The 13,005-nt window shown below is 38.6% G+C and overlaps 1 protein-coding gene across 1 annotated transcript in view; it reads right to left on the reverse strand.

Annotated features, from left to right (window-relative positions):
• Nucleotides 1–213: 213 nt before the first annotated feature.
• LOC127625856 (forkhead box protein P4-like) overlaps nucleotides 214–13,005 on the reverse strand; it is a 157,033-nt gene continuing 144,241 nt past the window's right edge. The window contains 3 exon segments of the mRNA XM_052101269.1: nucleotides 214–5,899; nucleotides 8,778–8,950; nucleotides 12,225–12,291. Coding sequence (XP_051957229.1) covers nucleotides 5,752–5,899; nucleotides 8,778–8,950; nucleotides 12,225–12,291 — 388 coding nt within the window. The 3' untranslated portion in view covers nucleotides 214–5,751.

Below are 13,005 nucleotides of genomic sequence, written 5' to 3' on the forward strand. Positions count from 1 at the left end.
TGCATAAAGTTTTGTCTTGTGACTATACTTTTGATACACAGAGAAGGGACGAGTCAAAACTCTTTTCTGAGATAACCAACATTATACTACGAATGCTGTTGATTGAGCTTAACTTGTATTGAACCTGGAATATTCCTTTAACCAAAAATGAATGCTAATTGTATTTGTAAACATGTAGAACAGGTACTCAAAACAAGGCACAGCCTTAGACAGTGTAATGAGTATTTTTATTGCATTTTATAATGCCATTGTCAATAATTAGTACAGATTACATGCAACTAGACCTACTGTACAGTTTTTTTATTGTCTGCATGGACAGACACAAGAAGATTCAGGTTACAAATACACAGATATATGTGTTTTTTTTTATACAGCATGAAGAAAAACGGCAGTGACTGGCATAAACATGGTTACCGGGTTTAGAATGAACAAAGGTGGATGGATAGATGCCTTTTTTACAATTTCTATACCACTCAAAGCCACCACCTATCCTTCCCCCCCCAAGTCTCATTGGAAAAAGCAAAACAAATGTAAAAAAAAAAAAAACAATTAAAAGAGAAGCAAACAAATTAAAATGAAAACTAAGTACATAGAAGTCACTGCTGAAAATGTACACACATTCGTAAAAATACAATGAGAGGAGAGCTGAGTGGTAGTTCCATTTGATTGACCATCAGGCAAAGCTCCCCTGCAGGGGTCCTTTTCCTAGAGACCAGCAGCTCAAAGCTATTCATCACCAGGCAATGGAGCTCTGAGCCTATCAAAGGCCTTGAACCAGCATAAGGGTGGTAGTGTGGATAACTGTATTTTAGACATAAAATACTGCTCTGTCAACTTCATCACACATTTGTTTAGTTACAAACCCCCTTTTGGTGTTGGCTGAAGTTGATCTGCATTTCTAAAAAGCCTTTTCAAATTTGTATTTGGTATGCTACTGCAGAAAAGCCTCACCAAGTTCACAGCGATTGGTGCTATTTATGAAACGGAAATTATAATTTACACAGTGGTTGAAAATGTCTTTATGACTTCTGTCTACCTCCATGTGTTTGTGTGAAGTCTGTTGGAGAAAGCATGGTCCCATTTTTTTTAGTGCTACGAGAGTGGAACTACAGCGGCGTTTGGGAGACAGTGGACGTCAGTGAAAATAAGGAAGACACTCTCTATGAGCATAATACTAAATACAGCATTGCCAGTTTTGCTTAAGACAGCCAATCCAAGCACTTAGCTGGGGTTTGGGCCATTTCAGGGCATAAAAGCTGAAACTTCAGCTTTGTATACAAATGTAGAGCACCTTTGCCTTATGAGACACAACTTTGAGTGCTAATGGTAAATAAAAGAATGATGTGACTTAAAGGGAGTCTGTACATATACTGGCACCTAAACGGGCCATATGAAAACAAAAAAACCTTAAAGCTGCTCTTTCTTATAAGCGACATAGGGCTACATATTTTTTCTTCAATTTTTTCTCTTTCACTTTTTTTTTCTTTTTCTGAAGATTTGGTCCTGTCTTTTGAGAAAAGTCCTTCTGAGGTATCATAACACAATAAGTTCAACTTTTTAGTTTGTTTTCTCTCTTTTTTCCTTAAAAATGCATAAATGCACTAGAGAGACAAAAAGTATCAAAATAGACCTAGCTAAGATAAATATACAAACAGGTGTGTTACCTAAACCACTTATCTAACTCTTAATCTTTTCTTTTTTTTTCTTTTTCGAATTTTTCCGAGCGATAATACACATTTAAAAAGAATCATCGTCCCAGACATATGACAGAAAGACTGGTAAAGCAAAAACAAAACCAAAAAGAAGCAAACAAAATGAGAAAAATAAAATAAAAAATAATAACCATGATACCTGCAGCACATTATATGATAAATACATACACTTTAGCATAAGCAATACAGTATAGAAATTCTGAGCTCAAAACTTTACAATAGCTAAACAGGTGCAGAAAGTAAATCTCAAAGGGGAAAAAAGTAGAAAAAGTAAATAAAACACAAAAAGGAGGGAATGCCCTTTAGAGCTAAGCCAAGCGGTAATATACAACAATACATCGTTACAACAGGTCTGTAAAAGTAATGGAGTCATGGCAATCACTAATACCACTGATGTATTTCAGACTACATCATACAAAACAGCTTTGTTTACATGTGTACCTTAAAGCACAATTGTAGTCCATTTAGTGAATGCAGCAATTCATTAGTGAGTTTTTGAATTCCTTTGCAATTCTCAGTTCTTGTTGTAGCACGACGATGTTTCTCTTTGGATATTTTGGTTTCATCTGCTGGCATGTAGTGCTTTCACTGCAGCCAAGTCTGTTAGAGTGGTCTGTGGTACAAATAAAGGCCCATTTTACCAGAGTAACCGCTACCATGAGCGTGATGAACCACTCTGTATATGTGTGTGTGTTCGTGCTCTTTTTCCACAGCCGTCAACGAAGCTACATGTCACATTAATTGGGAAGCGGGGTCCATGCGAGAGTGGCCTGCGTTAATGCATTCTGCCTATCATCATTTCTGACACCCAACTGACTGACCCATTGAGTATGCTCTAATGACCGGCCAGCTCGATGGCTCTCATTGGCCTGTCCTCTCATTACGCATACGGAATTAGAACACACAATTAAACCTCCGCACAGAGGACCTGCACATAGACACTATGCTAATAGATCACTTAAAGTAGGGAATATGCGATTTGGAGTAGACCCTTTTAAATATGTTGACCACTTAATGCTTCATACTTAACAGGACTCGGCATTTGTTTCAGGAGGGGGAGGAGAGGTAGTCATCTTTTTAATTTTTATATTGTGTCTCGTTTATTTGTTTCCATTCATGCTAATGAATTAGGAATCGTAATAGCCAGACTCTATTCACAGCTATGCAACAATAATTACATTTTGGTTTTCCAACGTTATTTTGTGGATTAATGAAGAACTACATGGGATTTACACCTTTTGCATGACTATAGGTGACTTTCATAGGCCTATATATTTTGTGAACTGTTTTTAAAAGGAGGTAGCGTTATTTTTGGTTTTCTTTCTTTGAAGGTGTTTTGAGTGTATGAAATGCACATACACATCTCTTCTGTGACCAGGTACATCAGACCTCACTTAAAAATAAAATCTTTTTGACCAAAAAAACTAATGTTGAAATAGATCCTCCAGTAGAAAACGATTATTAGAACAGTCCTTAAATGAGTCTTTTTAATTTTGAAAACAAGCCATCCCTTATTCGTCAGGTAAATAATACTGTTCAAGAGGCTGGGTAAGCTAAACGACAAGTAATGGTTATTCGAGGAAATGCTCGCCTGCTCTTTTTGGTATTCCTTAAACTGTGTTTTATTTTAAAATACTGGTGAGAATAATTCTATTTAACTAAACCACTTTTAATGTACACATGTAATGCTGAGTAACTGCTGCTGGCTTCTAGTGTCACATAAAAGTACATCACTGTTATTAGTGCCTTTTGCATGTAAAGTCCTTTGCAATCTTCTCTAAGACTGCGATCTGAACACTGTAATCGCCTGAGCACAAGATGGGGTAGAGAGCTTTCTTCCTCAGATCATAAGTGCTTTGTACATTGACTAAGGAACTAGAAGAGGCTTGTTAATACTGCTTTTTTGCTTCCTTTTTAGTTTGTGTTTTTTGGCCTTCAATGTAGTGTTAAAACTCATTAGGTTAACGTATATTTAAACTGTTCTCTCCTTTTTTTTTGGAAAAAAAAGAAGGAAAAAGCATTTGCGCTTTACACTTTGGTTTTTGGAATGCTCTGTAGTGTACGTAAAAACAAACAATTCAACTAAAAATGCAAAAGAGAAAAAATATATATATAAATGACGTGTTTGTGTTCTTTTGGCCAGTTTCTTAGGAAGAAGAAATGATAAATAAAAAAAGAGTTTTTTGGTTTACTAAATATCTCTTTGGTTACCTGTAACAAAAGTAAAATAGGGAAAACTAAAACAGCAACATATATTAAATTATAACGTGGAATTTGGCATGGCACTACTGAGAAGTTTTCTTTTTTAAAGTTCATTGAAAGTTGAATCTCACATGCTAATTAGACACTTTCCACTCACACAGTGAACTGTAAATAACTTTCTATATATCTAATAACTATAGAAATTTGAACTGATAATGAGAGTCACCATGTTGGTTAGCCACAGTACAAATCCCCTTTGTAATAACAGTGAGGGGCAAACACTGTGGTTTGAGGTATTCTGTGACTGTGTTATCATTTATGTTAAAGTAATATTTTGTATGGCAGCTGATATCAATTGGCTCTTACAGAAAATTCTGAAATTAACTAATAAATGGCGCAAATTTGGGCAAAAATATTTTAAAATAAATGAAGCAAATTTATATATATATATAAGAGATACGAGTGCCTGTAAAGTTTTTTCCAGGATCTTACAGGGAGCTCTGCACTGTGTATTCAACCTCTGTCTCTTTAGTTTTAGCTTCCTTCCGCTTTAGAAATGTTTAAGTGGTTTGCCACCTTGGTTAGATTTAATCTGTGGTTTAGTTTGCTGTTTGTTTCGGTATCTATCACTTAACGGTAAGTACTATCCTCAACTACCTGTGATAAGTTTTGAAGTATTGTTGTGGTGGAGTTTGTAGTATAAGGATTTTGGAACTTCTCTCCCAAATGTAACCCCTTTTTGGAATGATGAGAGACTGTTTAAAAAATAAAAACAAACAATAACAGAAGACATATAATAGCTGAATTACATCACAATGAAAAACATTGATCCTTTAGAAATAAATGAGTATGAAAGTAAAACAAAATTGAAAGAGAAATCGAAAGCTACTGCACACATATTATAATCAACAATACAGTCATTAAAAGTCTCTGAGCCGGTCCTCCACATGCCTCATAATCAGTCTGGCTGTCATAACAGCACCACAGGAGAACAACAGCAAAGTTCCTTTTCCTGAAATATGCCTTTTTTTGGGGGTAGCAACATTACTACTTTGAGTTTGACAAAAGAACAGATAACGATACCATCAGATAACAGTAAGTACAGCGCAGGCAGCCACTGTCTGATCAGAGAGGTTAAACTGCCCCAAGACAGAACGCTTTCCCCGGTTTATCTAGTCCACTCATGAATGGGATTGGGGGGTGGAGTGAGTCTAAATTGGTCAGGTGGCCAGGGACAACTTTGCCAGTCTTTCAGCTTGTTGTGTTTCAGTCTTTGCTTTTGTCAAAAGTGGTGAAGTCTTGCAGCATCCCCTTGAATGAATACAAAAATCTGAGAGCTTAAGTCATTCTAAAGATGTGTTTGTCATCTTTTCCCTCTTTTTTCAGACATGTGAATTTCTTTCTGAGGTAAATCACTGCTGTGTGTTTATCCCATAGAAAAGCAGTGTTCTCAGGTGCAAAGAACGTCAAAATTAAAGCTAAAAAGACTTCAAATAGAGAATTCTCAGGTGACTTCTGAAAAAAGAAAAAAAGAATAAATGCTGAAGTTGTAACTTGTCAGGTTTCCCTTAGTAGCTTTAGATATTGTAGTCCATACTTCTATCATATTTGCTCTGAGCATCAAAGGGCCTTTTTGGGGGAACTGACTTGGGAAACATAAAGATCTAAGGAGAAAAAGCATGTTGTGTGTTTTTGCATTATGCACTGATGAGGTCTAACCCTGTTTTGGTTTTTAAAGTTGTAGTTGTTTTATTATCTTTGTTTTTCTCACTTGAACACTTTGAATATGAGGGAGGGGCTGGGCCACTGAGCTCCGCCTCCATAATTTTTCTTCCTCTTACTCCAGCTCCTCTGTGGGAAGCTCCTCGTCCATGTCACGCTCGTCACAGGGCATTCCAAGGTTTTGAGTGACAGACGCCATGAGGGACATTGGTCTGTTGTCCTCCTCCATCTCAGCTGGCTCCTCTTTCACATGGACCTGATGTCTGAAACAGAAAAATAAATAAATAAATAACTTAACCATTTGTTTATAACTATTTTTATTATATTTTATTTACTTTTTCAATCATGCCATTAAAGTACTTTGTGTAAAGCTCAATCGACAGCTACTAACTTTTCTTTAAAAAAGCAAAATTCTGAGTTACAGTTGGGCACTTACAATGGAAGTGAATGGGTCCAATTTTTGGAGGGTTTAAAAGGCAGAAATTTGAAGCTTATAGTTTTTTTTTATAAAAGCACAAACGTATATTTTTTTAAAAAGTTGTTTAAATCATAATTTTACACTTGTTTTAGTGTTTGATGTCATTGTCATGGCAACAAAGTTGTAAAATTGTTTGTTTTATTTTATGACACTAAAATCATGTTAACACATATATCATTTACATCTTGTGTCTATACTTTTGAAACAGTGAGTATTTTAACGTTTACGGACAATTCACTTCCATTGTAAGTGCCTCACTGTAACACAGATTTTTTCTTTTTTTTAAAGGAGGGGCAAGTGAAAATAATTTTTTGTGGTGATCAATATTATGCCACAAATGCTGTTGATCGGGCTTAACTTGTATTGAACCCACAATATCCCTTTAATAAAGAAACTAAAAAATAAACTAAACCTGTAAAAAACTATAAATTACTAAACCTGTAGTCAAGACTGTAAAAGATGGACCAATGAAGCAGAGCTGGAACTACAAGCCTGCTTTGACTGCACTGATTGGAGTGTTTTTGAAGCTGCAGACACCAATCTGGATGAGCTCACAGATACCGTGATATCATATATTAGTTTCTGTGAGGATATGTGCATTCCTACTAGGACTTATTTTACGTTCAACAACGACAAACCATAGTTTACAGGAAAACTCAGACAGCTTTGTCATGCCAAAGAGGATGCTTACAGAAGCAGGGATCAAATCTTTTATAACCAGGCCAAAAACACACAAATGAAATTAAAGTCGCTAAAAGAATCTACTCTGAGGAGCTGGAAAAAAAGGTTTTCAACTAACGACAATGCATCAGTGTGGAGAGGCTTGAAAGACATTACTAACTTCAAGACACCATCCACCAACACTGTAGGAAACCAACAACAGGCTGACGACTTGAATGTGTTTTGCTGTAGATTTAAAAAGCCCAGTCTCTCACCCTCCACCCGCTCTGACCTTCACTTCACACAAACACCTCCTGCAATTAAAATCCTGTGCTGACCAGCTGGCCCCCCCATTTTCACCAAGACCTTCAAGAGATCACTGGAGAAAAGCAGTGTGAAGCTCCCTGCTGCTTCAAATGCTCCACTATCATCCCTGTCCCAAAGAAACCCAAGATCAAAGGACTTAATGTTTACAAACCCATTGCTTTGAAGTTTGAGCTCATTAAGTAATTTGAGAGACTGGTGTTGCCCCACCTGAAGGACATCACTGGACCCTTCCTAGATCCCCTTAAATTTTGCTTATAGAGCAAACAGGTATGTGGATGATGCAGTCAATATGGGATTGCATCACATCCTGCAACATCTGTATAGACCAGAGACATATACAAGGATCCTTTGTGTGGACTTGAGTTAGGCTTTCACCACCATCATACCAGCTCTCCTACGGAAAAAATTAATCCAGATGTCTTTTTCCACGTCTATCTGTCAGTGGATCACCAGCTTTCTGACGGACAAGCAGCAGCTAGTGAGACTGGGGAAATTCACCTCCAGCACATGTATGATCTGCACTGGTGCCCCCCCAGGGATAAGAGCTCTCCACAATACTCTTCTCCAGGTATACCAAAGACTGCAATGCCAATGACCCATCTGACAAGCTCCTGAAGTTTGGAGATGACACTACTGTCATCGGCAGAGCTGGACTGGGAAGAGAAATCGGCCCGGGATTTTACATAGCAACTTGCCAAAAGTTGAGCGGGGGGTTCCTTTCTGCATATCGTGGTGCCGTTTTGTGGTCCGTTCTGCATAACACGGAGGCTCATTTTAGCTTCTCGCGGCCCATTTGGCCCGTTTCATGGCCGACCCACCAGCTCGCTCGGTTCTCCCGATAGCCAGTCTGCCCCTGATCGGCCCCAAGATGACAATGAGTTTGCATACAGAAGGGAAGTTGAACGGCTGGCTCACTGGTGAAGTCATGACAACCTGGATTTGAACACGCTCAAAAAAGTGGAGATGATTGTGGACTTTAGAAAGGAACACCCCAACATTGACCCCGCTCACCATTTCGAACAGCGCTGTGGCAGCAGTGGAGTCATTCAGGTTCCTGGGCACTACCATCTCACAGAACCTGATGTGGGAGACGAATGTTGACTCCATTGTGAAAAAGGCCCAGCAGAGGTTATACTTCCTTCTCCAGTTGAGGAAGTTCAACCTGCCACAGGCGCTGCTAATACAGTTCTACTCAGCAGTCAGTCTGTCCTCTGCACTTCAGTTACGAAATCAGACATCAGAAGACTACAAAGACAGTACGAACTGCTGAGTGGATTATTGGTTGTCCCTTGCCCTCCCTTCAAGAACTGTACACTTGCAGAGTGAGGAGAAGGGCTGGTAAAGTCACTCTGGACCCCACTAACGCAGCCCACTACCTTTTTGAACCGTTGCCTTCTAGCCGATGCTACAGAGCACTGAGCAACTGAACTGCCAGGCACAATAATTTTTTTTTTACACTCAGGCTATCTATCTCATGAACAGTTAAAACTATACAATAATTATGTGCAATACACAGCCTAGTCAATTATATTAGTTAACATATCCTATCTCATCTGCACAACAATTCCTTGTATGTGGAAGCATACTTGGCAATAATCTCATTCAGATTCTGATTCTAAAACTACAGCCATGCAATTTAGTTAGTAACAGGTGGGCTATTAGATGCCTGGTCTTACCCATACTGCTGTGGAGAGAGGCCAGGGCTGCAGCTGCCGTTACTGTTGACCTGTTCAACTGTGCTGCTGACATCATCATGGCCGACATGTAGCATGTTGAGGCTCGCACATGTGCTGTTGCTCATCAGAGAGGGACTGTTCAGAAGACCAAGACTGCTCTCTGCAAGTGCAGCCTGCACACACATCAACATATACACCTCAGTATAATTGAAAGGTATGAAGCTTTTGTGAAAAGACAAGAGAGATTTAATTAACAAACAGTGCTCATTGCCTGTAGTAGAATGTATGGACCCTACACTACAAAGACAATGGTGAGATCTGGGAACAGAGATTTGCAGTGGAGCTGTAGGGTTTTTTGTCTCACCACTAGGGGTCTCCTCTCTTCCACACAACAGACCCAAAACAGACCCTACTGCTCACAGACTCACACTCTTGTTTTGCTGTACTGCTCACAAGAAAACTCAACAGCATCTCTAAAACTCTCCCAATATTACAGAATAATAAAAGCTAAACTTTTAAGAACATAATATGGACATGTTCCATTTTTTTGGTAAATCCTCCAAAATGTGTTCACTTCATCATTATTTAGAGGGAAAACAATTTAAACACCAGTAAAAAGGTTATATGAGATACAGTATAAAGGGAGCTCCAAAAGTCTGTCAAAATACTTCGATTGTGCATTATTTTATAATTTAATAATAATAATAATAGTTACCAATGATATTATTAGCATAACAATTTGTAAAAATGAATTTCTCTATTGATTAATATAAAGCTAATTTGAATTTAATAGCAACATGCACTCAAGCTGGAATGGACTCCACAAATTAGAGCAAGACATGATTATCCATGTCATCCCAGCAAAATTTGAGAATGTATCTTGTGTGCTTCAATAAAAACAAGGAAATCTGAACTTTTTGTACAAAAGAGTTGTCAGTGTCACAAATTTGCTTATTTGATTAGTACCTTAAAAATACCCCAAATTCTGAAATATTTCTTTATTTTATGCACACACACACACACACACACACACACACACACACTGTTTGGTTTCCATGTTTTATGGGGACTTTCCATAGACATAATGGTTTTTATACTGTACAAACTTTATATTCTATCCCCTAAACCCAACCCTACCCCTAAACCTAACCCTCACAGAAAACTTTCTGCAATTTTCAAAAAACATAATTTAGTATGATTTATAAGCTGTTTTCCTCAGGGGGACCGACAAAATGTCCCCACAAGATCAAAAATTTCGGGTTTTACTATCCTTATGGGGACATTTGGTCCCCACAAAGTGATAAATACACGCTCACACACACACACACACACACACACACACACACACACACACACACACACACACACACACACACACACACACAAAATGCACATAAGATGTTCTTCAGCTTTAATGTGTCAATAGGAAAATACATTTTAGAATCCCAAACATTCCTTTTACGAATAGAATAGAAGAACAGGGAGCTCTGCAACAGATAGCCCCCACAGAGTCCTCCACTGAACATTGAGTCAGTCTGGGATTACACGAAGAGACAGAAGCAGCTTAGACAGCCTAAATAGATAGAAGAACTGTGGCGAATTCTCCAAGAAGCTTGGAACATCCTGTCTGCCAACAACCAAGAAAAACTGTGTCCAGATGACCTAGAAGAATTGGTGCTGTTTTGAAGGCAAAGGTGGTCACACCAATTATTGATGTAGCTTTTTTTATGTTTACTGGAATTTGTATGACGTTAATTGACAAATTAAAACTTTTTATGGCATTATTTTTGAAGATATCCTCACTATGCAACATTTTTCACAAGTACCTAAAGCTTTTGCACAATACTGCGTAAATATATAAACAAAGAAAGGTATAACAAGTACAAAATAAACAATGTCCAAGATGGTAATGGTACATCTATATGAGTAAATAAAACTCTACATACATGTAATTATACTTAATAATATTTTAAAGCATGAGGAAAGGTGGATAAGAAAACTGTTCTGGCCGGTTTCCATCGTCTCCCATCAGTCACTTATAAACTGCGATTTTTATGTGCTACTAATTCAAACTGTTCTAAGAACCGAAAATAGAGAGAATGCGAAAGAGAGACACAGCGAGAGAGAGTGAAAGATAGTGAGAGACCTTGGTGATGCTAGTGGTGCAGAAATTACACACTTCACCTTTAAAAATGCCCTACTCAAGATAAATAGTGCTGAAAAAAATCTAAACCGTTTTCACACACTCTCTCTGTCTCTTTGCTTTCTGGGAGTTGTTGTGTGTACCTCAGAGTTCCTCTGTGTGTCTGCTCTTTTGTTAAAGGCTAGTTATGTGCAGCCATTTCAGGACGAGCAGTTCCATTTCCATAGAAATGGCCTGCAGGGTCAGAGCGGGACAAACTGGGCCAAGGCGTTGGAAGAGTGTGTGTGTAGGCCCATGATTAGCTGGGCTGTTTGTTTGTCAGCACTTGTCCTGTGAGGAGATGGATGGTCACAGACCTGACAGACAGAGAGTGAGAGTGCCACACACAGGCTCAAACACTCAGACCACAACGCAAGCACAAAGGCTAACCTCCTAGATCCATCTCTGTCGCATCACACAGTGTTCTTGGGGAAAAAACAGTCTTAAACATCGAAAATACAGTGATAGGCGAGAGCCCACATGGCTCGGAAATCTGATCAGGGGAATTGTGGTGACACCGTGGCTTTCAGGCGGATTTTCTAGGACAGACACTAATTTTATTCTGTGACCTTCATTGACAAATATTTGATGCTATAAATCACATACAGCTGTATGAGACCGTGTGTGCATTGGAGGGAGGAGAATAGTGGAGGTTTGGGAGAAGCAGCTAATTAGACGAGGAAATTGTTTTCAGTGCCCTTGTGCAGTTGATCTTGCACCAGGCAGGATTCCCAAACTTTTAGACCAATGAATTTCCACGACCTTTCCAGTCTTGTGATAACTGTTTTTTTTTTAAAATCATTCAAATTCAGACTTATTCACTAATGAACCGATATGTGATCATTTCATTGTAAAGAAACATATGTAATAGCAGCCATTCCTGAATAGTCAGGAGATTGTGTGTGTTGATGTACAGAAGGCACGCGACGCACACACATACGCACCCGTGGGTGTGGCTAACCTTATGAGGACTCTCCATAGACATAATGACTGTTATACTGTAAGAACTATTGATTGTATCCCCTAACCCAACTCATAAACCTAACCCTCACAAAAAACTTTCTGCATTTTACATATTCAAAAAAACATTGTCTAGTATGTTTAAGTGATTTGAATTTATGGGGACACTAGAAATGACATCATAAACCACATTTATAGCATAATACCCTTGTAATTACCAGTTTGTAACCTAAAACACCCACACACCACACACACACACACACACACACACACACACACACACACACACACACACACACACTCACCTGATAGCTGGCATTCAGGGAGCCAAATCCCAGTCCAGAAATCATATTCTTCACAAGAGTTGGACTTCTGAGGAGAAAAGAAACAAAAAGAGAACACCATTAAGTGCTTGTGTGGATTACTACAAATCTATCACATCTGACAAAAGTGTGTTCAGCAAGTATATGTGTGTTAAAGTTCCCCAACCCATTGAAAAACACTCAAAACGAGATAAACAGAAAATTACAAACAATGGAGGATAACACAGGCATATTGACACAGCATACTGCGCAAAAGCCACACACTACTGTTTGTTCTTTTTTGTGTCTGTGCTACAGGGCTGAAATCTGGCAAGCAGGCCGTCGGCTTGGTAATTTGCCGTCGTCTCTCTGGCAATGCTTGAGACGGCATGTAACATCTGTTTGTACAAATGCAAGCAGGCATGCTTTTCTGCTGTGCATCTGCTCACATTGTACCCTAAACAGTGTAGACACAGACGGGAAAAACACACACGCACACAAACACACACAAACGCATGCCAAATACAAGCAGACGAGGCACAAAAGAGACCTTTGTGCTTTTGACTGGAGAGTCAGTAATAGGGTAATGATGGGAAGCCCATTAGGGTAATCACACATGCCAATAACAATTATAGCCTCACTTACAAACCAGACCTACAAGCTTATGGTTTAGCTAAAGGAATAAAGGCTGTTTTTGCGACTTTCACTGAATAAATAGTCCTCAGCTGTTTTAATCCACTGTTACACAGGTTATTTAAATTAAGTATGACTTTGCTCATTTGGA

This window comes from Xyrauchen texanus, chromosome 32, assembly GCF_025860055.1.
Source record: "Xyrauchen texanus isolate HMW12.3.18 chromosome 32, RBS_HiC_50CHRs, whole genome shotgun sequence".
NCBI classification, from domain to species: domain Eukaryota; kingdom Metazoa; phylum Chordata; class Actinopteri; order Cypriniformes; family Catostomidae; genus Xyrauchen; species Xyrauchen texanus.